This window comes from Ciconia boyciana, chromosome 8, assembly GCF_034638445.1.
Source record: "Ciconia boyciana chromosome 8, ASM3463844v1, whole genome shotgun sequence".
NCBI classification, from domain to species: Eukaryota; Metazoa; Chordata; class Aves; order Ciconiiformes; family Ciconiidae; genus Ciconia; species Ciconia boyciana.
This window is the reverse complement of record NC_132941.1, coordinates 2,220,007-2,246,500: the sequence shown is the minus strand read 5'-3', so window position 1 is coordinate 2,246,500 and position 26,494 is coordinate 2,220,007. Positions and strand designations below refer to the sequence as shown.

Genomic DNA, 26,494 nt, shown 5'->3' with positions numbered 1-26,494 from the left:
ATGTGAGGAAAGTGCTTAGCTCTTTTGCTGTATAGGGGGGGACCCCTGAGGCAGAGCTGTCTGATAGTTTTGCCATAGTTAAAATGAATTCTGTAGATGTGAATGGGTTCTGTTTTCTCTGAAGTTGGAGAAAAGCATCAAGACGATATTTGTGTGTTTAGGAGCTGGCTTTTCTTGAGTGTTGTCCTTTTATCTGAATACTGGAAACCTACAAGAATCACAGCTGCCTGTGCTGGGCCTACACCTTGTAAAGTAAAATTATCGGCATGGTAAATCCTTGATGAATACCAGCGATTTTTTTTTTTTTTTTTTTTTTTTAAATTGCACTTTGACAATTGTAGCTGGTTTTTCTCTGGATACTGGGTTATTTTTCCAGTACTAACTACCAAATATTGGAAGCTTTAAGAAGCCTGCTACATAAAACATGCTAAAAATATCATCTAAAACACATCATGTTATGGATAAAAGATGTGCTGCTAAACATGAACAGGCTGTTCAGGAATGGCAAATGTCTTTCATGGACAATTTTGGTCATGGTGATTTGGCTGAAGTAGTTTTAATGTAAAAGCAGGTTGTTTTCAGGCATGCATCTCTTATGTATAGCCTTTGCTCTTCCATTTGCTGTTGAAATATTCCAAACAAAGTTTCTTTTCCAGAAAGAAAAGAGCAGCAGACAGCTTTGCGAAAATTTATTATGCAGCTATGATTTACTGGGAAATGTTTACATGCCCTGATGTAGGGAGCTAACCTTAGTTACAAGGACTACATGTGACTGTGAGAAAAGGGTGTCCACATACCGTTGTCCTTAGGCAGTTGCTAGCTCTTAAAATGACCTCTCGTGACTCAGTGCATCCCGGTGCAATATGGAACACTTCTAACAAAGGGTTACGCTAACCTGATTCTCAGCTAGCAGCATATCAAAACAGCATAGTGGTAGCTTTGCTCATCATGGTGAGGCTGATGCCAAGGTCAGCTTCTCTGATCTTGAGAAGTTTTTTTTAAAAAAAAATAAATCAACAGGCTTGAGAACCGAGAGCTAGCCTGTTGGTCAACCCACACCACTATTCTGTGCAGCGTCATGCTAGAATTCTGAGGATTCCTCCATTCTCCTGCTTTTACCTCCTTTCACTCGCACTACTACATATCATGGCAGCTATACCACTCTCAAAGCAGGAATGAACTAGATTTTACAGCCTGTTTCCTGCGCTCCTTAATTAACTGTAAAATCCATTATGGAGAGACACAAAGCAAATCTTGTCTCTACATCACCACTCGTGGCCCCAGGGAGCAAGTGACCGGGGCTGGAAATTGATCCTGTTCTCTACATGGCAGAACTCTGCCACCAGACCAACAGAACGGGCCATCTCCCTGCTTTTATACCAGTGCTCAAGAGAAAGGAAACAAATTAATCAGAACACTAAGAGCCTCAGTTTTAAAACTGACAGAAGGAAAAAGACTCCAGGAAACTTGTTTGTTGTTCTTTTTGCCCTTATACTTTTGTGACTCCCCTTTTTCCTACTAGAACTTTGACGAGTATCTCCTTTCTCTGACTTGTATCCTCACTCTCCTTGCAGTATGGCTGACTGCTGTGCAGAGAGACTTGGGCACTTTTTGGAGCTGTGTGTTTTGGTATGAGAAAGCACTGAGGAATTGACAAAAGGGGATTCCTTTTGTCCGCTTCCAGGGACTCCCCCATCTCCTTATCCACCATCGTCCCCATCCAAGTAGTGGAATCAGGACTTATACTTCAGTCCCTGTGAAGGAGCATGCAGGACTTTGAAGGAAAATAGTCTGGGTTCTCTAGTCCTGGAAATCCCCAGCAAATCCAGTATTTAGGCTATCCTGAAAAGGAATACTTTCCTCACTAGGGCCTAAATTAGATGAAATCTCAATGTGAAGAAGATTTTCTTCTTGTTACGATTATGATTTGTTTATGGCAATCTATTGCAGCGGATGTCTCTTGTACTATTTCTGCATGATGTTCCTCCCTATCTGCCTCAGCTTCAGTGCTCCTCTATCTATACCTTTGGAAAGATAATTGTGTTACCTGCAGGCCATGCATAGGATATGTTGTAGAAAATATTTTTGAGGTTTCGCTTGCCACGACTAATATTCTTAGTTTAAATTTAGAGATTATAGCATCTGTCATGAAGAGCTTGTTCAGCAATAGATCTTCCTTTTTAGAAGGAATGAAAAATTTCTCCCAAAAAGTTGAAACCCTTGTACTTTAAACAACAACAAAAATACTACCCTCTCCTCGAGTACTCTGCAGTTGCGTTTACAGTAGCTATCAGAACTACTGTGTAATGGAAATGTATATCCCCAGTAATTTAATGTGATCAGTGAAAGCTTTTGTAAATCATAGTGTTTTATTCTCAGAGAATCGCTTAAAATACTGCTGAACTGTATGGTGAAATACATTCCCTGCTATAGGGTTTTTTCTTCATTTTTGTATTGATTTTTAGGAGCTTTAGAGTTAAACCATGCCAGAAGTGTTGCTGAGATGAATCACTATTATCCAAAGGCCACCAGCCTCTCTGCCGACTGACAGAAGGATAATTCCGCATGGATCAAATAAATACAGATGTGTAGTAATTAGTTCTATTCCCAGTGAGCCCATTGCCAACACACTAAAGATGTGCACGATTATGGAGCCTCACCCCAACAGCTTTTATCAATTTAAACTGCTAAGCTACAGGATAGGTCATAACCCAGCCTGCTATTAATAATGTATTTATTGTGTGCAACATTATAAATTAGGTTCATGGAATAGAAAAGAACACCTTTTAACAAGAATAATGTTATCTTTATACAGAAGCATCACATGTGCCTAGCCACTCAGCTGAAGTACAGTCCCAAGACAATAAAAAGAATAAAAATTCTTATCCAGAGCAGAGATGCCTACATCATTGGAGGGGTTCCCCACAAAGATGATTTAGCAGTGGCTGACATGCTAAATGTGCCTATATTAGGCTCAGTGCCAGAAGTGGCTCATCTCTGTAGTACCAAGTCTGGAAGTAAACGAATTTTTGCCAGTGCTTGTGTGCCAACCCCTCCTGGAGAATGTGACATCTACAGCAATGAACAGGTAAGCAGGATGTGGTCTGGGATGGGTCAATGTGCAGATGCCTGTTTTCACTTGATAGGATGCAAACTTTGTACAGTTGCAATGACTGTATTGAGTAGAGCCTAACTGGGTTTGATTAAATCATGTATGAGGTTGGGTTCTTTTTTGGCTCTATCTGAGCAATTAAATGCAATTTGTATTTTAGTCAGGAAGTAATACAATTGTTCTGGTATTCTTCATGGTCTTTCTTCAGAATATATAAGGGCATCTGGTCCAGTTATTTCAAACTGTGTTGCTGCTCCATGGATGAAGTCATGGCCTCAGTGAGATTAATAGGAGTTTTACCAATGACTGAAAATAGAACAGGGATTTCTGGGAAAATTAACTATTTGATGAAGGAAAAATTTCTTCCACCTAGGAAGTCAGCCCATTCAAATTGAGGTTCACTGAGCATATCTGCAACTGAAGTTTTACCTTGTATGTGGCTTATCACTGCTAAATTCACCTATCTTGTTAGCATGACCAGGAAGAAAAGAAAAAGATATTACTAAACTAAAATTACAAGGCACAAGTTTTCTGTACTGTGTTCAGTTTAGGTATGTTTATTTTGCATTCAGTGCCTCAGTATTTCACTCTATAAACTGATTTTGCAATTTGCAATTATATGTCTAAGTATGATCCGTACTGATTTTTTTTTTTAAAATATTTTTGTGGTGGTGCTACATCTCATCCAGGAAAACAACCAGTGCCATGGTTCGTAGGTATTCCTACTTCGAGAGGCTTTTCACATTGCTTTGCTTTTTATGAATCACCTTTAACACTGAAGACAATCTAAGCTACGCAAATACATTGCAACTTCTATAGTAGATGAAATACACATATGATCAATGATCTGAAAAACAACTGTTTGATTTAGTGTTAAATAATTTATGTGAATCTAATACTTTTGATTCATACTACAGTGTTATGGAAGTTCTACTTCTTTTGTTTGCTTGTATGAAACATTGACATTTTAGGTTAAGTAATCAAAGCGAGGTGACGCTATGGTAAAGCACAATTCAATTTTCACTTAAAGATAGCACATAATTCTTTCTGATCGGTACAGTCCTTACAATGTTATTGATCCTTTTCATTACTGTAGGGGAGTCATCAAGAAAAACACATTTATGCGATTCTCAAAAGCCACAAATAATAGCATCTGGAATGCACATGTAATTGTGTTTTAGGTCAACACTAAAGAAGAGAGACAAAAGTCCCCAAAACGACTGTGTAAACATGTAGAAGGCTCTAGCCAATGCAACAAGATCTGATAATACTTTTACCAGGTTCAAAGGCATTTGCAGTTTCTAAGAAGCTAATTGCATCCTACACCAGCTGGGCAAAAGGCATTTTAAAGCCATTTAAATCTGTGTATATACACAAATAAATAATTAGCATTTTTATAAAGCCTGCCTAGTAACTCCTTCGTACATTTATAACCATATAATGTACTCTCCAGTAGGAAAATTTCACAGATGTTTTGGCTGGTGTTAGAATCTGGCACCATTGTTTCTCAGATTTTGCAAACAGTGTAGTCCATCCCATGTTGTTCCCTGTCACAAACATTTATTTGAGTAGTACTGATTATCCAAAACCTAAGATCCTGATCAGACAAAAAAACCCTGGACAGGCGAATTTCTCTCTGCAGAATACAGCTTCACCGACTGCCAAAGGTGCTCCGTTGCTGTTTGATAGTCTGCACAAGTGGACTCAAGTACAGGATGAAGGCCATAGATTCTTCATCAAAAAATGCTGAAGTTTGCTTTCCCTACGTATCCAAGATAACTGTAACAACACAAGCATCTCTAAGAAAAAGAAACCATATTTAGAAAATAAATGTCAAGTCCAAATATTGGAGAACTGGAAGTCTGAATTGAGGAACAATTTAATATTGTCACAGTGCAAAATATCTTTGTGTCATTGCTCCGCAGATGATTAGTGTTCTCAGCCAGCTGATCATTGACAATATGGAAGTGCGGCGCTGGTTGTTTAAAGTGAACGATGAATCGGGAGGAAACGGCACTGCCTATTGTGACATTGTTTCGCATTTGAAATGCTACCGCTGGGTTCAAAAGGAACGTCAGAGATACAGCTCTGAGATATGGAGTCAGAAGTGGGCACATGTAAGTAACAAAGGAGCAGGGTGTCTTGCTTGTTGTTGTGGCTTCTTAATAGTCCACGGGGTTCTTCCTCACAGTAAATCTTTTCTCTGAGCTTTCATTTTAAGACTTTGGTAAGAGTTGATATTACAGAGCCCAGACGAGCTTGTACAAAGCAATAGGTAACAGTAATTCAACTAAAACAGGTAAATATTCCAAAATGTAAATCAATGCCTGGCATCCAACTGTGGAATAAGTTGGGTGTCATAACACTTCATTCACAGGCAATAATGTGCAAATTTTACACGGTGTTTTTTATCCAAAGTGAGGACATGTATAAATGAAAGTATATAGGTGACAGAGCCTTATATCTACATAGAAACTTGGAATTATTGGAACAAAGTGTTGGACTAATACAGTTGAACAATACTAATCAATTTGAAACCACATACAAGCCGATTACTTTTTAATCTGGTTTTCTAAGGATTATTTTTTCTGTATGTTTTTCCTCACTAGTAACTTCTAAACCTGTTCGCTATTTTCAGCTGTATAAGCCAGAACACTTGAGGTCTCGGAGATCATTAGACTCCTGCATGTTTCATTACAGTGGGTGTTTAGGCAAGGAGAGAGATGCTATCAATACTTAACTGAGGGAAACGGCATAGCGTGTTTCAGGCACTTGTAGATTCCTAAGAATCCACGTGATTGAGAAAGGCCGTAAGATGATACATTTCAACTGCGGAAAAATCCATATGAAACTAGACTTCCTTAGTTCTGGCATTCAGAGAACTATTTGTAGTTTAAATATTCATTGGTATTTAAATATGTTAATTTCAATAAGCATTTGATATTTCTGTGTATTGTGCCAAATTCATTCCTAATGTAATGGTTTTAAAGCCAGAAGGAATGTATCCAGAAAGAATTGTTTAATTTACATAAACTACTCCATTACAGCTCTTCTGATTTTTTTAATTCAGTCAAAACTGTTTTGACATTTTTGTTTGATTGAATTATATTGTATATTAAAATTTCAAATTGTGCTGATCACAGTTCTGTTGCATTTGACAGCTAGAAAATAATTCCACGTTATAAAATAGAGCTTATCATATAAAGCTGAAAGGCTAATTTCTCTGATCTGCTAAAGATCCCTCGCTCTGCGCAAGTCAAGCGGTATAAAGTAGAGCACTGGAGAGCCGCCCCAGCGGAGGCAGTTGTCGTTGCCACTGAGCTCTCTGCGACATAAAGCTAACAGTATATCCAGACTCTGCTCCTGCCATCCGAGTCAGTGGGGCAGAAGACATGATTCACCAAGTCTAGTTCTTTGCTGGTATAAATCCCCTATATAAGTGGTATTACCTAGTGTTAGTGTTCCTGTTTCTGTGCCTTTTTAATTCTTTCATGGCTAAGTGACTCCGCATAAAGGACATGGTGATAACTGGCTTTCTTTAGTTTCCCTTTTATACTGCATTTATGTTGAGCTTTGATACAACCAGGAATCAATCCGTTAGAAGCCCTTAAACATAAACATTTGTTGGAAGTTGGAAAATACATACAAAAGAACGTATTTGAGCTAATTTCCTGAAGTCAGCAGGGAAGCTTCCGTAAATCCAGACCAGTATTAAAGTGGGCTTTGGCAAAGTGGGAAACTTGCTGCCATTTTGAACATCTTGTTGGAATAGGTGTGTTCAAATTTTTCTGCCTTCTGAGTTTAGCTCTCTTTTGTAGAACAGGAGACCTTTTTTATATATAATGAATTGCCGTCTCCACTGAGTATTACCATTGAGAGCAGAGGATTAAAATCATCCTTTGTTAAGGAATACCATTGTAATGATACACATTTAAACATCAAAGCATTAGTTTATGAGCACAGGCATGCTTTAATGTCCTATTACAGTATGTAGACCTGTTTCTTTTGATAATGAAGACATTGTGTCATCGGCATAGGCTGCCACACACAAAACGTATGCTGGCAGGTTATTAAAAAATTCAGCGTCTTGATGAAAGACTATCCTGCAGGCTAAGAGTACAGTGAAAAGACTCTCCATTCTGGTAGAATTATTAGGAATGAGAATATGACTGTAAGCACTAAATTATGTTAATACTTACAAATAGCATCATTTGCATAGCAGTTTAAGACATGATACCCAGATTTTCCTCATTGGTATGTAGTAGGCAACAGATTAAAAATAATGTAGTTTGTGAGTTTGAACTGTGTAAAAAAAAAAAAAAAAAAAAAATCTATTCCATCTAAAAATGAGACTGATTTTAGATTCCTTATTTCAAACATAACATTGGGCAAACAAAAGTGCAGGACAGGATTATCGATGTATTTTACTTTGTTAACTTAATGCAGCATCTGAGTTATCTGAACAATTATTTTGCTACTGCATAAAGGGTAGAATTCACAAACTATGCTGAATGTCTCTGTAAGGCCTTCATCCTACTGTGCACTGCTGAAGTCTGTCAGCATATAACAAATTTCAACCTGAGGCCCAGATTCTAATGTTATTCAATATCAAGAGAACTGCTGCCTCCACAACCGCACATTTGGCAGTCGTGAGGCCATTTGTGGAGACATTCTCCAGAGTGAAAAAGAATATCAGGATCTGGCCCCAGTTACGTGCAAAAACATCAGTAAGTACCAAGACATCTTAGCAGTTTAATTGCATCTTGCAAGGGGAATGACTATTGTAGGGAGCAAATAAATTCACAGATTTTTTAGCTGTTTAACATATGCATGTAAGGCATTCGTGCTGTGTGAAATGCTCTTACGCCATTCTATCATGATTTTTCCAACCTATTATCTGTACCAATTCAAGCTTCAGTTAGTCCATGCATAGCAAAAAATGTGGTTCTGCTACTACTAGAGCAAGTGAAAAAACAATAGGACAATTGCATGAGGGCCTGTTTGGAATATCTAGAGAAAGAGATCTGTAACACTTATTAATCTATGGTATTCCAAAGTGTGTTAAGAAGCTGGGTATCTCACTCCTGTTGAAAGGCAGCAGTTCAGTTTTTGGAAAATCTCACCTATACTTATATGGACCCTTGCTGGGAGGCTGTATAAATTCATGGAAGAGAAAACTGTTAACTGTTATCGCTGACGCAGTCTCTGGCTTAGAGGGATTCTGAGCTGCAAATTGTTGGCGGCTGGGAGAGTATCTGGGGAATGGATATGCTTGCTCTGTTTTCATACTTTCCTGGGCATCCACTTGTGACCGCTGTCAGAGACAAGATTCAGGGCTAAGCAGACTTTATACAGTGATACTTTCACGACCTTGAAGAAAGATGCTCAGAGGCCCACTCAGAACTCAAGCTGAAGTGGTCTACTAAGTGTATATAATGACTTTTGTTTGTTTTTGAACAGACACACCAGGCTGTCAAAGTCTGCGATGCCTCCTGGTCTCTGACTTCGAATCTTGGGACCAAACTGCCACCTCAAACTCTCACGATGCTGGCAGTCCTCTTCCCTTTTAGAGGAAGGGTAGCATCGCCTTCCTGTTAGCGTTGCCTTTTTTGTTCTTTTAACAGTCCCCCTTTTATGTAAAATAATACAGGAGTATGCAGAGATCCTGTCCTCTTGTATAACTATAGAACTCTAAATAGTATCTAAATCGCTAGATTAAATTAATAGTCAAATTAATTTTAGAATTAACTTTTATTACACTGTGACTCTTAATTAACCACCAGGACCAGCAACGTGATGTGAGTTTACCTATCAGCAATCCTAAAGATAACGAAGGTCAGACTGAAGACCAAAAAAAGGGATAAATGTGGGGATAAAGAAGAGCTGAAAATACAAGAACAGAACAAGACACAGAAAAACAAGCAACAAATACTCACTCAATAAGCCTTTATAACTGGCCATAGCTACACAACCCTTTCAAAACTCTCTGTTAGATATCTGTTGTAGAAGAAGAAAGCTATTTAATGCGCTTGGGCAGCCTACTGTTTTAACTGTTTGAATCTTACTGCCTCCAGTTGTGTCACAGTATTTTGTCACGGTTTCTTTTCCTTACAGACTATATCTTGGTTAATTCACTAAAATGTGTAAGAGCAAATCCAAATCTTTTGAAACGGTGACAAATCTGGAAAATCCAACTTTCTGTCTGAGTTGCATAAAGCAATATTCAGATACCGGTTGATGGATTTTGCATTGATTGCTATTGGAAAACTACACTTTCAAAGGCTGAGATAAAAGGCTGCAAAATGCTGGCTGTTCCTTTGAATTTTTTTGGTCAACTTTCAAAAGTCCTGTAATAAGTAATTAGATAAACTTTGTGATTACCTGAAAATCAGGAATAGTGGTGAGATTTTTAACTGGTTGAGTGAATTGCATTCACTGTAAGAAACCTGGAGCTTACATACCACATCTTGTTTCTTTACTGAAGTTAGGAATTCAGAGTAAAGAGCATACATTTATAAACATGTCAGAAGAAAACCAACCGTATGTACTGTCAAAGATGTCATTTTAGAAACATGGCATTGCCAGCACACTATCGTTTCTGACTGTCTTTGAACACAGTATAGCTTCCTGACACTGCTTTTTTTCCTTTCTGCTACCCGTTCTCATTTTCACCACTCTGCTCACCTTTTGTAACGCCACCAGCTTTGCTCTAGGGCAACGCTACAAATGTTACTGAAACCGGAATAAATTGCCAGCAATTGAATTGATCTTAGTATAACACCGAAAGTCTACGGAGGGGGTTCTTAAGCAAGTAGTCGGTGCTGCTGCTCTTGTTGTACACATGGAATTGCAGGTGTGGTAATTTTTTCAGCCTGAAGAGGGCCAGAAACATTGACAGATACACAGAAGATGCGTTTACAGCATTTTGACAGGCTTTTAAAATTTCTTCTGACTTATATCATGTTTAATAGGAGAAGAGAAAGAACCCAATGAGTTAAGGAAGAACTTGACTACTCATAAAGCAATACCATTGCAGGTTGTTTCCTAGTATAGGCAGTGCTTTGTCAACAATATATCCTAAATAGTTTAAATATTCACTGTACCTGCAAACAGGCTGTGGTGCTCTTATTCAGCTTATTAATGTATCTACGTAGCTGCCATAGTGATGGTTCAGGTGATTCTTAAATCCTAAGTAAAATAAAGCAGGATAATCGTATCCCTCGGTCAAATGAAAGCCATGATATCCATTCCTAAGACTTGCAATAATCAGATATGCAAGCTGTTGGTTTGTATGTCCTATTGATTTAATATGCTTCTAATCAGTACATAAAGCTATAGGCCTGCAGTGTTAATTTTTCATATGCTTACAAAGTACCCTTTGATTTTCTGTCACGCGTTAATTACAGCGTTTTGCCATTAAATAGGAAGCTTTGTGTAAACTAATTACTAGGTAATCATTGTCTACCGCAAGCGTGCTGTTTGTACCTTTTATTTTATTCTAAAAATGCACAGATCTCGCAGTCTGGAACCACTATACCTTCCAGCCATTAGCTCTCACTAATTCATAGCATTATTGTGTTAAGATTGTAGGAGTTGTAATTGTTGTGGTATCAGTGCTGTTAATTACCGGAGTAAACAGTTGAAATGGTGCCAAGGTCTATTGTACAAGGCAGAGAAAAGGAGGTTTAAATGTTACTTCCACCATCTGGGGACTGGAGTAGAGGCAAATGCTAGAAAACAGCAGTGAGGCAATATCAGAACTTCAGCTCCAGGGTTTTAGGCCATATGGATCCAGAATATTTTGAATCAATTGAATTTAAGTGCCAGTTTGTAGCAATAACAGTGTGGAAGGAGAGGATAAAGCAAGAGTGCTAAAGAAATCTGAAATCCGTTAATGTTATCGCATCCAATAAAATGCCTGCTTGGATTATTTTAAAAATGTTTATTTTGCTAAAATCCAAAAAGTAACACATAGGCAACTCTAGGAATAAAAGAAGTTTAACTGTGTGTTGTTTGTGAAACGCAATGCAGGTTTTGTCTGACAATTCCTTTAGCATTACAGCTCAGCAATTTAGATAAAATTCCAGGGAAGTGACTGTGGATTATCTATATGATGTCTTTTTTCTTTTTGAAATCACATCTTTGGAATTCATTAGAATCCTTTCTTTAGAGATACAAGCCAGAACGGAGGGCAAGTGAACAAAATTGACAGAGATTGAAATAGAGAAAAAGAAATTAATTAGGAAAATATTATTAATCTGAATTGGCATCTGAATTGTTTGTGCATTTGCGGAGATCTAATTAAAATACAGAAAAGACGGACTCAGATATTACTTACCTCATTTTGTAGTGAGGATTAACATCCCAGTGTCCTGAACTTACAAATGCTTCATGTGAAATAAACATGATTTTTTTTAAAAGAGAGGTTTTTGAAGATTATGACGATTATGTTACATTTGCTTCGCTCTGAAGGTAGGTGTGGGGAACCTTGAAAAATGAAGGCTGCAACCTCGCAAAAGCCATGCTTTTATGCATAAAATAGCAATGCACATGGAGTATTTTTTTGAAGTAAAAGCAAACTATTTAATAAAATTGTTCTCATCTCAAATTAACACGCTGTGCATAAACATGCAGAATTATCTGACAAGCTTATAGAGCTTTCAAATGTTCCTGCCTGATTTTTGGTAGCACAGGCTGTAGTGATTTTATATTTGCTTTCCCCGCATATATTGTTTTCTGAGATGACATCTACGAGAAGGGATCTCGCAGCATATTGCTGTTGCCAGTTTAGGAGTGTTCAGAGGAAACAGAAAGGATCTCTCTTTCTAAACAATCCTGGTTTATTTATTTTTTATTGGTCTGTTAGCAGATGTTGAAGTAGTTCAGGGCACAATGTAAACATGCGCTTTTCAATAGGGGTATGGTAAGCAGCAAAGTATACAATGAAACAAGCCATTGGGAGGGGTTTTTTTGACAAGGCCAGTGGGGTTTTTTGCTTTTTTTTTTTTTGGTACGTGTACGTAGTTGAATTTAGAATTAAAAGAAGTGCTTGATCTTTATATATTGAAATCCTCAGCGTGCAGAGTGACAGCATGAGCCAGAAGAGAAAACCATGGCCCCATGTGGTGTGAAAAAAGGAACAGCAGTTTAAGTGCTGGAAAGTTGAAAGAGAACTAACCTTCTTGTTCTTGTAGTGAAGGAAAGTGGCTGTTTTGTGCTTTTGTATTGAAGCATAGCATATGTGCCTCAGTTTGACAAAAAGCCTCTTGAGTCAAAGCAACCCTAGTCCTGTGTGCTGATCCAAAGCGAAGGCCGTGATAATGAGGGACGGGCTCTCAGGAAGCAGTGAGTAGATAATACTACATAAGTGGAGAATTCTGTGCACTGTTTTCGACATTCTATTTAATGCAAGTCGCAGCCACGGTGAATCACTTGCCATACAGCTGAAATGGGCCATTAGCTATCAGGGAAAATTGTCTTTGCTACTTTCAGCAGATGGAGCAAATATTTTACAAAGCAATTTTACATACAAAAAACATTTGTGTTTCTTGGTAATGATGGCTGTTTTACATGATGTTACCTTCTATCAGAACATCCTTTTCCAGATCGTGGAAGGCAAAATTGGCACTTTTTAATTTTAAAATTTGCAGTTAACAATGAAATGCCTGGGCTTTAAATCAGGTTGCAAACTTTAAGTAGATAGGGTATTCGGTGTATCACTTCCAAAAACATTTCCGTTTTTATAAACCTCTCAAATTGTTTTGTTCAGTGTGGTAGATTGTGGTTCTGGCCAGCACGTACCTGTCTAAATTAGAAAAAACATGAAATCAGTTTGCAAAAGAGGAAATAATGAAAGTTATTTGGACAGTCAGACAGCAGTCACTGGACTCTTCCAATATTGCCATGTTTGCTGGTGTCGCTGAGAGCATAAGAATGAGCTAGGCTGGACCAATTCACGTCAAGGCAGCTGGAATAAGTTATCAGAGCTCCACTGATCGCAATATAAAGGATATACTGTATAAATGGTATGAATTGTCATAGTGCCATTGAAGTGGCATAAATTGCCATAGCTTCATTGACTTCAGCAGAGACGTGGCAGTTTGTATTGCTGAGGATCTGTCTGCTGATTTTATTCTTCTCTGGCCCAGTCAGCTTTACTTATTTGGAGTTACTTTCTTCACTCTATTTGCTTGCAAAGTCTAAATAATTTCCTTTCAATCTGATTTTTAGCTAAAAAGCCTTAGGTCTTTCTCATGCATTCTGCTCTGCAGCCTCTTTCTGTCCCCTGGTCTTTCTTCCTATTTCTAAGTCTATTTCATCTTTCTATTTATTTACTTATCTTCTCAACAGGCTTTTCTTTGCTGACTGATCTATCTCGAGTAGATTTCCTACCCGTGCCTTCAACATCTGCCACATTTGGTCCTAATTTTTTGTTGCAACTGCCGTTCTAAGAAAGCCTTTCAAGATTCAGCTAGCCAGAAGGGTGAGAAATTATTTTATATTTAGGGGGGAAAAGGTGTATTTTTTTTTTCACGCTTATTCATTGTTATAAAAAGGTGAGAAACAGATTTGGATAGATTTGAAGATTTCTACATGAGGTAAACAGTATTTGGGCTGCTCCTTTTTTACTGGTACTAAGAAACATCAGCTGAAAGATTTGAACAAATGCTCCCTGTTTCCATTGAGCCTATGATTCTGAATTGTTTTGGGCCACATCAAGAGATAAAACATTGGTAAGCTCTGCTGGAGATACCGTCCAATTTAAACGAAATTAGCCTACCGAGCACTGATCCTTTTAAAAGGTTTGACTTCATGAGTGAATGTTGGATCCAGGCTTGAATTTGCCTGCTGAAACTCCCTATAATCAGGATTATTGCCTTTTTAGAGCTTAACAGTTGCAAGAAAACTTCAACTAGAATTCCAGGTGCTGATCCTTAAAAAGCGGTTGCCCGACTCCCTTCTGCAAACACCTTGATTAACTAGGCATTACTCATTAAAAGAACTGTTACGTTGGGTTTGATCTCACAAGAACGGTTTTCAGATTTTCTTGAATTAGTTATTTCTTTAAACGCCCCTGCCTTCTTTCTGGAAGGTGCCTGGTTCTGATGCACGCATCCTTCACAGTCAGCGGATACTGAGGGTGCTTTGCACTTCAAGATGCTCCTGAGCCGGGCACTGCGCATCCACGTTGCCCTAACAGATGTTCTGAGTTCACCCTGTGTCGAAAGTCCCCTTCAAATGCTATTTGACCTTATTTAAGCAAGCAACGCTGGGGCTGTCGAGGAAGTACCACAACAGTCTTGCCTGGCGAATGTCCATCGTATGGACAGAGAGTAGTAGCATATAATGTTACTATAGGTGTAGATGAGGTGACCGGAGTCTCTGTGTCTTACCAGCAGCCTCCATTTGTGAGCCAGGTAAATGTGCCCTTTGGTACGCTTCAAAGTTTGGAAGTTCTGCTTGATTTTGCACCCAGTTTAGGGAGCTTTCTTTCACAACCACGCGTGATCCTCGGAAACAACTCTCTCTAAAAGGAGATACAGCTATCCCCAGCGCTGTTCCACGGAGCTGGCGCGGCTGCCCTCATGTCCCTTGGAATTGTTGCAATGGAAAATTATGTCCCAGTTCACATGCCCGTAGTTTAATTTTTACTTATACAAGCTTGGTCACAGCACTCTCAAATGCTTCTACACATCCAGCAGGGATTATTGGTTTTTTCCCCAGTAATTTATCAAAAGCTTTCAGGCAGCCGCTGCATACCTCTTCTTTTGTTTGGTTGGTTTTCTATTTCCGTTTAAATTGCACAATACCCGAAGTCATTAGATCTCAGGGATGAGACTCAATGTGACAGAGGTACCGCTGAACGCACTGACAGGTGCAAACTGATTTGTAGGTCAGCAACTCCACGACATCCATCATGGCTCAGATCCCCTCTCCAAAGCTGTGTTTATTTTCACTGTGCAACGAACCACCTGATCTTGTGACTTTTGGCTTAGCAATATTTCAATGCAAATACAAACCAAGACAAGGCCAACTGATATTTGCTCACTGCGCTGTTGTTTCAGTCAGCTGAGCTATCAAAAACTTAAATTCCTCCTTACAGATTGTAAGGAAATGAGCAGTAAGACCTGAATCTGGGTAAATTCTGAGCTTGGATCTCATGTTTTACGTCGTCCTTTGTTTCTACCATAAGGTTAAGGTCGTGCGGCTTAGTATATTGATGTACTGACTAAAACCATTTTTTAACGTTTTTCCTGAGAGGTTTAAAGTCAACAACATACTTTTCTCCTTAGTATATGATAGGAGCCCACATAGCCCTGATCAGCATCGTTATCTAAGCACCTCAAGATGCTTTAAAGGCTTTCTTTTCTCAATTCCATGTGAGGTAGGGACAGCAGTTGTCCCCCGTTCATGGCTGGACAGCTGAGGCACAGACAGAAAGTCACTTTCCCAGAGTCTCACAGGCAGACTGCATTCAGGAACAGGATATACCTAGGCCTCCTATACGCAAAGTGGATACCCTAATCGTTGACTCATCCTCCTTCTTCTCATTCTGGTAGATAAATCACAGTAAGCTGATTTTGAATTCGTATTTTTGGTTACATCACATCATGCGCCTCATGACAAAGCCCATCTCTTCAAACTCACTGGTCTGGAAAAATAGCTTCCCTCCCCCCCCCCTTCTTAGACGTTAGCCATAAGGTTTTATCATGTTCCTCCAGAGCTCAAGATAAGATGATTGTGGTTTAGGATATTGCCAAGATCAGAGGACGGTCGGTCATCTTCTGAAGCACGGGATGCTGAAGAGAGAGGATGTAAAACAGAAGCAAAGAGACCCAGGGGAAGCAAGCAAATGCTTATGAAGCAGCAAGAAAAGGAGCCTGAAGCAATAGAGTCAGGGTCCTTGCACTTTATGCTTGTGTACTTCTGGGACATTTGTGAACAGTAGAAGCAATGCAGTTGGTTTCTGTATTTAATGGGGTTGTTTTGTGTGTGTGATAATATAGTGAAGAATTTGAAACTAGGAAAAAGCTAGTTTATCTCCTATAGTATGACTAATCAAATTCTTCCAAGGATAGAGGCACAAATACAGTAGTGAATTTATGGTACGGATTGGAGAGTGTAAAAGGATATCTCCTGCTTTAGAAACGCTTTTGGCTGATTGTTCCTCCCCTTTTTTTTTTTCCTATTTCTGGCATATGTGACTATTTCAATCCGCTCAGTTTCAAAATATAAACAATGTAGAAGTTATTGACTGCTGGTATTGATCCTTAAGCAGTTACCAAGTGCTTAGCATTTTCAGTTGCCAGATCAAATTATTGATATAAATTATAATGAAATAGATGCTACACTGAGTGGGGGGGATTGTCTTTCAGAGAAGGACAGTTTTCAATAGGAGGGAAGAGTAGTAAGTAGAAAAATTAAAAAAGGCTTCCTGACTGTGGGTAAACAGTAACCACATTTTTTTTTTTTTTTTTTTTTTTGCCTGTTGGAGGCCTGGTTTTTAATCACCCCACAAGCAGTTTTCATTTCTGTAGTAAAATTGCTTGTGGTTCTATTTAATTTGTTTCTGCAGGAGCCAGCTTTGGTGAAGATCTCCCAGGAGCTGCCGGGCCTTTTAGCACAGCACGTACAGCCAGTCAATGAGAAACGATTCCCTACATGGGAAAAATTCCTACAAACATTTCTTAGTCAAGGTAAATAAGACTGCAAAGTCGCTGTTAAGTGTTATAAGGAGTAATTATACCATATTGTATGCCATATTCTTGTTAATCTTGGGCCCATTTAAATATTTATCTCCTTTTATTTCTCCATTATGCTTCGAATGTTCATTTACGAATGAATTATAGGCAACTATTCTATCATTCATATGTCCTACCCAAGCATTTAACCTATGTTAATCCTGGTTTACCTTTCGCACATGATTCTGAATCAATAAGCACCGATTCCTTAATCCTGGGTTACTGTACTGAAGGCTGTCACATTTGGCAAAAGGGCTTGAGGGAATGCTAGCAAGTGAGTTTGCACATAGGTAAATGGGAGAATATTTCATCTTTGTTAGGTGTTGGTGAGCAAACATCTGCAAGACTTGCTTTTCCCTCCCATAGGACCAGGAAGGGAGCTAGCTATATGTAAACTCTGGATGCTGCATACGTACATTGTGTGAAGTCAAATGTGCTCATAACCTTTAGCTGGCTTGGAGAAGAGCTGAGCTTTCTCCCCAGTTTTTGCCTTCCAGGCAGGTGGTGTTGCCACTGCAATGTCATGTTGTCCCTTGCGGTATAATGTCGTTAGACCATTACCTGCTCTTTCTTGCCCTCCAACCAAAGGAATATGAACAAGTTCCAATCTGATAGCTGGATAGTTTTGTTCGCGTGGTGCCGAGTCCTCAGCAGGGCTTCCTGCATTAAATCCACTCATGGCACCTTTGGATCAAAGCTGGCCAGTACCCAACTGGCCTGGAGCTCAGAAGTGAGCCCGTGTTTGTCTGTAAGAGGCAGTGCAGATAAAACCCTTGTCTAATCACTGCAAATCACTGTATCTGTGAGCGGGCTTTGCACAGACATGTTAACGTCCTATATTTGTATGCCAAATTTTGGACGGAAAAGATGCAGTGTTTGTGGTTGGGTAGTAAATTTCTGTGGTGATTCTGTCCTGCCATCGTTTTGTATTATATATAATGGATATATATGTTTCATACATTTCTTTATCTGTGGAAGAGACAAGGATGATTCAAAGCTTTGAAAGTATTTTTTGGAAAAATAATGCCAGGTAACGTATATAGTATCAATTTTTATTACATATTAGTTTATCCTAACTAAAGGAGTTACGGCATTATATGCAGTAAAAAGGCAAACCCAGAATGCCAACCAGTTTTCTTTGTGGTTTTCCTATGGACAACCATTCTAGAAGTTTTGTCAGCTTTTCTAGCCTTCCCATCTACATACCAAGTTCCTACCAAAAGGCAGACGACTTATCTCAGACCATCGTATGGATGGGAATATCCAAGATTAGTTCGCAGCAGGAGATACCACTCCCCCCGAGGTCCCAGCATTGCATTTCACTGCTGTTTGGGGCCTGGCACTTAGCTGGGCTGTAGGACAGCCCAGGATTCATTCATACTACCCAAGAGCATGTTTCTCCTGTCAGTTATGTGATACATCCAGTTTACTGCTTGCAAAGCATTTGCAGCTCCAAAGCCACTGGTTGAACTGTACGGTGCTATAGTAGATGAGATATCTTCTTTCTCTTCTAAGAGATTCATGGGTTCTAGCTACGCTGCTCACATTACATTTATTTACTCGCTGTATCTCCACAGCAGTCCTCCCTGCAATGTCAGAGCACAATAGGCGCTGGATGGTTTCATTCTGTGCACTCTGAAGAGCATCACATGTGAATTTGATTACTAGCTTAACAGCTAATTCATTTCTTACTAGGTGGTGTGATAGAAGCCTTCCCACTCTCAGCAAATGTCACAAACCTTACAGTGGATATGCTGATAGAGCCAACAGGCGAGATAAAAATAGTGTCATCTGGAGACCAGCTCCATGCTGACGGTCCTTTGCGATCATCTGGCACTACCATTCCACAGTGTTCTGTTGATCCAGCAGTTCTTAATTCACTCTGCTTAAAAATTGGAGAAACCTGTAAATCTAAAGGAGTGCTTGGTTACTTCGCAGTTGATTTTGTGACTTTCATCCATCCACAGACGATGGAGCAGCAGGTGAGTGGGGCAGATACGTTACTTCACGCTGTCCCCGAGATCAAGAAATGTCTGCTTTCCTCCTTGATTCCAACAGGTATCGGGAGAAAGCTTTGCCCTTTCGAACAACCGTTATTTCTCAGCCGTGAGGCATGTGGAGGCAGGTAAAGCACATGGTTATTCTGACAGTAGCATAAAACTTAGACCTGATCTGCCAGGTGGACCTGAGGAACCTTTTTTCATCAGCCTGAAGTAACAAAGAGTAACAAACCAACAAAGACCTGTAGGGCTGCTTTCAAAGCTGAGTGATATGAAAATAATATTTTAATTCCTTCTAATGACTTTTTTTCCCCCCTAAAATAAGCGCATTCAGCATTAAGCTGGTAATTACAGACGATGTCTTATGGCTGTTTAGATTATTTTAGTTTCAAAATGTTCTGAATCTCTTGTATTTTGCTGTGTAAAAATAATTACTGGGATTATTGTACTCCTTTGAGTAAACCAGCGTCTGTAAGGATGCAGATCTGAGCTTTGAGGATGAATCTAAGGAAGAGGGGATATTGACAATCTCTTATAGCAAATAGGATGGTAGTGATGAAGAATTTGGTTTACATTGTAATGGCCAATTCAAGTAGAAAGAGGTAATGGAAAGCAGTCTTAGCTGTTATGTCTCAAGAAGTTACAGCCCTGGGTCAGGAGTTAATGTCTCTGAGCTGGTACAGAACAGCTGACTGTGGGATATCAGTTCATTGTGAATGAAAAGGAAAATATGCTCATTCAAACTACTTTTGCTCTCCATTTGGCTCTTGGTCTGAGAGGAGAATTTACTGCAAGAAAGATAGATGTGATCTCACATCTGATAAAAAATTATCCCCCAGTATCAAAATACAGACTGAGGTCACGTGACAGTGTGTATGATTAAAGATATCGCTGCAGGGATTGAAATGAACCTGCATTGCTTCCCAGATGTAGGGGCCTGGGAGCAATGAATGCAATGCATCTACATCATCTCACTCGAGGGGCAGTGACTTCTTAAAATGTGCTCGTGTGATAGCTTAAGCTGTTTATCTCTAGCATAAACGTTCCTGTGGAATTCCCTCTGTATCCTTGTCCTAACGAGTCTTCCACATGGGCTGCACAGGCTCCTGTGTGTTTTTATCGGAGCCCTTTTGGTCTGTCAAAGCTCTGAGGCTTCCTGCGTGCCTGGTATCAAGAGTAGCGCGTGAGAGCAGAGCAGTGCACGACACCATTCCAGCTCCCCTCCTACAGCCTGAGGCCACACGCTGCTTTCTGCTGCCGCGCAAATGGGTACACAGCTAGTAGTTTGCTTGCTTTAGAGTATTTAAAAATATTTTAACAGAAGATCAGCAGATCCAGGTACTGTGTGACGCATTATGAAATTCGGTTTTACGATAGTGCCTGGCAGTATATCGTACCTCCTCCAGTCCTGAGGACTTCATGCGGTGGGCACATTGACTACAGGCACAGGTTGCGCTAATGTGGGAAGAGGTGGGTGGCCTTTTGGGGAGTCTAGACTGAAGAATACAACATTTTAAATAATTCTTTTCTAAGGTTAACACCTGGAATTACCTAGAAAGGAAAATGTCGCTAGGAAGCCAGTGCAGTTTTGGAGTGCTGGAGCACTGTGTGACTTACATCAGGCATAACTGAGCAGAATGGAAGGGACTAAATAAACGTTTTCTCGTGGAATCCTGCCCAGGAGAGTCTTTTGTGTGGATGAGTAATGGGGTCTTTTCAAAAGGTAAAATCGGAACCACTCAAATGACCCTAGTCCTCCCTGCCAGAGTTTACAAGCCTATCAGCAAAACCTCATAGTCAGCTCTATCAGAACTTTTGACAACATAAAAAGTAATATAATAAATCAAGACAGCCGGAGGGTATTGACTCCAGAATCTGCTGCTGCCTACGATGGATGGCAGGGCAGCAGAGGAGGGGTGGCCACTGTCCCTTATAACGCATACCTGAACTTTCGGATCTTATAAGTGATGGAGGATATTGTCCCAACAGGCACTGCCTTCAGTGCCGAGGAACAAATAGGTAAGAGAATGGATTTAAAGAAGCAATTTAATCCCTGGCGTGAATGTTGATGATCAGCCTTGATCATAGTTTGTAACAAAGTATTAATCTTGCTTGTTTCTATGCTAGAGGAATCTGGCATTTGTTTTATTGATAAGGTCAGATTTCTTTGTCACAATGTAATCTACTAAATTCTTTCACCAGTCAGACGCTGTAAAAACCAACGGAAGGGCGTTATTGAATATTGTATTCTGTTTAAAAATAAAAACATTTTCAGGAGCTGAAAACCAGCAAAGGCAGGCTTCCCATAGATTTGTGCCTTGAAGTTAAGTTCCCACGTGTTCTCCAGATGAACTAACGCTGCAGCCTTTCCCGTTGTAAGGTCACTAGTAAGGTCTCTCTTCTCTATCCACTTACTTCTTTTAGGAGTCTCACGGGAGTTTAATATATTTGACAATTTTACCTTCTTCCAAATTTAGCTGATATTGGCCAATAGGATTGAATGTTATGAAAGGCATACAAACCTAAAGCATAATGCCAGACTAAAATAAAACAAAATGAAGTAAAATCTGGGTGAAGAGACTGAGCGTTCAGCGTTCTGGTAGTGGCCTTGTGTTTGAAGACTAAAGAAAATGAGATAATTTTTAAAGAACATAAAATCTTTCTTGTTAGTGATGAATAGTATTGTTGAGCTTACTGGGTACAACAATACAAATTCAAAATTAGCATATGGATACAGATGCTAATCCAAGATCTGAGCATCAAGTCTCAATTATTTCTTGTGTTTCCAATGCATCTCCTTGGTTTTCGCCCTTTCGGCATTGTTTTCTTCTACAATCTTCAATTAGGACCCTCACCGGTTAAGAAGCGTTTAACTGTAGAAGGGAACATGTCCGTATTTAATGGGGTAGGCTGTGTAGTAGGGCTGGACTCTCAGAAGACGGTGTGGCTGTACGCACGCAAATCCATTTGGGTGTCTTTCTCCTAGGCGTCTGAAAATCACAGCTTGTATGGCGCGACAAAAGGCTTTAAACACGGGGCTTGCATTTAAAACCAAAAAGTTAGCATATGGTATCTATTGGCAAAAGCTGGCTCCTTGGCAGTGCTATGATAATTATATTCCATTTTAAGCTCAGAGAAGGCTTAAAATCGGGCTTTTGGTAACCGGTACCACTGTAGGGTGACTGTGCTAAACCAGAGCATCGGAATAATGTTAGCTTTGAAATACAGATCACAGTTACATTTGACTCCCAAAATGTATTTACACAGGCATTGTCATTAGAACTGCGGATAAGCCATATTGGACAACTTCCATGTAAAGTTGCTTTAAAGAGATTAAGGGATGACATTCTCACCCACTGAAGTCAATGGGAGTTTTGCCAATTGCTTCACTCAAGCCAGGAGTTCACCGAAAGGCAGAAACGCTTCCTAGATTATTAAGGTTGTGACACTTCCTGGCACGAACAAGGACATATTAAACCAGTCAGTGTTTCTTGTGGTCTCTCGTTATTCCTGTCTGTTCTGTCTTGGTTTTCTTCCCTTGCTTCCAATTGCTTCTACCTTAATATTTCCTACGTTTGTCAGCATCTACCACAACTTTAACATTATTTAAGCACAGGTTTTTAAATTTAACTAGATGTAGAGGCAATTAATGATGCCATCTGTCTTGTGAGAGAGAGATTACACAAAAGATTGTGCTCCTGAAAGTGCTATTTTTTTGGCAAACAAGAAATCCTATTAGACTCTCAGAACATTTGCTCACTAATTTCAGAAATGCCCACTTAAATGCAGTAGCTGAAAGGCTCAGATACATTTCCTGGAAGTACAGTATACTTAGGCATCCTTTCAAAGTTATATTTTACAGAAAATATCAACCGATACATGATATTTTCAGTAACACTAAAAATTAAATATATCATTGAACATCTGTTACCAATACAGTCTGAGTATTTAAATACTCAAAAATCCCTGAAACCTTCATAAAGTTACATGCTACATAAATACAACTCTTTAAGAAATGTGAAGGGCCAAAGAAGTGAAAACATATTTCCGCCTTTGCGGACTGAGCAGCTGTATGCTGCAATACGTGTCTTCACACGTACCTCCCTTGTGCACTCGTGCGAAGGGGACTTCAGAGCAGAGGAAAGACATGCGTGTACTTTGAGCTTCAGGCTCTTCATCTGAAAGCCTTTAAAAATCTGTCTGTCATAACCATAAAATTAATTTTGACATGAACAATGGGGTATTGCTTATATTTTTAAAGATTACTACTCTTAGCGAGTATTTTCCTTCAACGTGCTTTTGTCACGTTGCCGTGGTCCTTTGGAGCACTAGTAGCAAAGAGACTGCGTGATGGATAAGGAAAAACGCACGTCCGTCAGACACACGAGTCAGTGGGAAGCCAGAGTGAATGTAGAAATGAGAAAGTAATCTCTGTTTGGGTCACTGTAGAGCTTTGTGCCCATCACAGACACGGCAGTAGCTTTGCTCTCTTGCAGTTCTTGCAGTCTATACTGACCAAAAGGTGACAAGAGGGATGCTGTCCTCAGGCCCAGAGGAGCTGGGTGATGCTGTAACCTTTCAGATATAAGAGACACTGCCTCATATTTCCACTGGGTTTTCCACGTGCTTCTAGTTGGTACCCAAGTCTCTCCCAGCTCCCTTTCCCTCATCCTCACAAGGGAGCTTTTCAGTCTGTCACTGCATCTGCAGTCCTACTGCTTCTACATACAGCAAGCAACTCGGAGACATCTACAGATCGTACTGTCCTCCATCTACATAAAGCTCTTCCTTAAATTATGGTAGAACTGGAGAAGGTTGCGGTTTACAACCAACAGCATTGACGGCAGTGCCTGTAGGAGGACCTAACTCCTGTCTGATCGTCTTCGCACTTGTCTGTCCTGCGGTCTGCTGCACATTGTGCTTCATTTCTGGCATTTGATCATTTATTTTGTGTTTAACACTGAGGCTAAGATTGGAGTCGCAGTGCTGGGTTCGCTGAGGAAGGTGGCAAGGCAGAGCCTACCGCTGACTGCATCGCTCTCTGCACTGCCCACCCCTGAGCACGGCGCAGGTACCCGTGGGATTATGCATCGGCTGTCACAAGCTGCCTGGCTGCAAGCACCCCGGCAGGGATCTGAGGGGCAGAGAAAGCTGGGGTCTTGACACAATTCTCTGTTTGCTTCGGGAATCTGTTCCTGTCTTGGTTATAAGCATCTGTGATTTGTTCCTGAGGGCAAGGGAGATGGAGATGGAGATATGTTGTTTTCACTGTCTTGGGGGGAAAAGCGGAGGAGAAAAAGTAGGTGCACGACTTGGACTGAATCGCTTCCAATTCCCGCTCTGTTTTCCAAGACTGATCTGTAAGAGCAAGGCCTTGACCCTTCGAAGTGAAGTCTGGCACAGTATTGACTGAACGCTGCTCAGATCCCAACTTGCCAAGGAGCTGCACCTAAATAAGTCCATTTAATTGAGTGGGACTGCTTGAATGCATAAACTTACTTACACCCATAGATTTGTGGACAGATCATTTGGAGAAGCGGGGTTATAAGTCACCTTTTTCATCGGTCTGATGGCTTACACAGCCCCCTACCTCTTGCAGCAACAGTGAGGGAACACTGGATTAAGTTCCGTTTGGGTGCAGAGGAAAAGATGAGGCAAAACATACCAAAAGGAGAACTATCGAGCTGGGAAGGTTTAGGTGGGTATTCTCCCTCTGTTCCAGTCCAGTGGCTTAAAAAGACCCTGAGGAGGACGGCTTCAGGGCTGCCAGCCAGTGTTGGCCATGCAGGCAGGCCTGGGGTTAGGAAAAGCGGAGTCCAGGTCTCTGAAGCCCATCTGGCATTGCAGTTAATGCTCTGAGGGGTGCTTTCAGTGGGATGCGTTCTTCTGTATTCACATATGCGTCTTACGATTTCTGCAGAGAGAATGTAGCATTTTCTATGTGTTATTTTCAAACAAGAGCCGCACAGTGTTTTCATTAACCGTCTTCCAGTCTTATATTCAGCAGGACAGGGGTTCGGGCCAGCTCTAGGGCCCTAAAATTTAAGTTTTCGGGCCAACACCAGACCATCCCAGCAGCTGCCACGAGGTGGCAGCCGGATAAGATCCTGTCCGCGATCGCCGCTGAAATAATCAACTCCATTGCGAATTTTAAAAGTCATAAAAGAAGCTCTCTTTTCAACGCCCAAGTTGCATTAATGTTTTACTAATTGACATTTTTACAGTGTCACTCAACCACTTCCTTCAAAATAGGAGGTGTGCTCTTTACAATAACGCAGATATCAATACTAGATGCAGATAAAACAGTTAAACTGGAGAAAGAAAAGCTATCATTTAGTAACTCTTTAAGAATTTATGTTTCCTTCCTTTCTCAAGTTTACGTTTTAAAGCTGAAGCATTTTTATGGCAGTTGTAAAGAATTACACTATAATTGTGACTTTACTCACTTGAGATGTCTTTACTGTGAAGCGCAGGCTCTTAAGCTGTGCGTGCTGAAGGAGAGCGTCTCCTGGCAGCACTTGGCAGCCTGTGTAAAAGGCAGCAATTCCAGACTTCGTCGTATTTCCTTGGACAAAGCAGCCAGTAAGTCTTGCAGGATGTATTGCCAACTATTTTTTTTTTTTCCAGTGGTGGGATTCTGGAAAGTCCTAATCTGTGCTTTGCTTAGCTTAATTGAAAACCACTCATAAGACTATCTAAAATCTTAACTACTGCCTCTACTTTTTTTTTAAAAAAACATAAGTCATAATACAAACGCAGATCTGATTATCTTTGAGCTTTCATTTGTTGTTTGAAAAACAAATATCAGTTCTAGCCTTCACAAGTGAGCTCTGTTCCACTTTAATTTCTGAGCACGTAAGTGTCCTGAAAGTCCCAAAATCTCAAGTTAAAGCTCCTTACGTTATGTGAATTTCCCATGCAATCCTATCAGGATGTGATCCCTACGATGGTAAATACCTACGACTGCATACATGCCCTTATTGTATATCCTCAGGAAATGAGGACGGACGCAAGTAATAGATATTTGTTAATCTGTATGACTATATCATTCTTTATCTTTACTTAAACTTGACCTTTGCACCAGCCTTCTTCTAACAGCTCCTGATTTACTGGAAGAGATGATAATTCACCTGGTTATTAACTGTCTGACCTCCACAGACATTGCTTTATAGGCTATGGAAATATACTCATAAAATAAAATTTAAAAAAAAAAAAATTAAAAAAAACCCCAGAAAACACCACAGCTCACATTTTCAAGGCATTCTAGAAGCTTGTGACACCCACTTTATATTACTTTGAAGGAAAACCTGTGGCAATCCAATTGATGTTACTAGAGAGCTGAAGCTCAATGAACTTTCTAGCCTGCTAAGAGAGGAACAGCCCAACCCAATAAGCAGGTCTGATGTTGCGTTTGCTCTGCCTGTGCTTGGAGCTCTGTGGAGCTGTTAGACTGTTTTGAAGATTACGTGCCACAAAGGTGGAGTTGGGTTGATGTTTCTAAGAAATGTTTTCATTCGTTTGGGTTTGTGTTTTTTTTAATAGACTGCAGGAACAGCTACTATTCTATGTCCTGAGACAAAGTGAAAAGCCTTTAATTGATTTCAGTAGGCTCACACTTCTGCGTGTAGGGTTTTTTCAGC

At 40.0% G+C, this 26,494-nt stretch overlaps 1 protein-coding gene across 1 annotated transcript in view; it reads left to right on the top strand.

Annotated features, from left to right (window-relative positions):
- Positions 1–26,494, top strand: part of IQCH (IQ motif containing H) — a 70,595-nt gene that overhangs the window by 29,854 nt on the left and 14,247 nt on the right. Inside the window, exons 13-16 of the mRNA XM_072869874.1 lie at positions 2,816–3,088; positions 5,038–5,229; positions 16,689–16,809; positions 18,550–18,836. Of these exons, the coding sequence (XP_072725975.1) occupies positions 2,816–3,088; positions 5,038–5,229; positions 16,689–16,809; positions 18,550–18,836 (873 nt within the window). The remainder of the gene's footprint in view (positions 1–2,815; positions 3,089–5,037; positions 5,230–16,688; positions 16,810–18,549; positions 18,837–26,494) is intronic.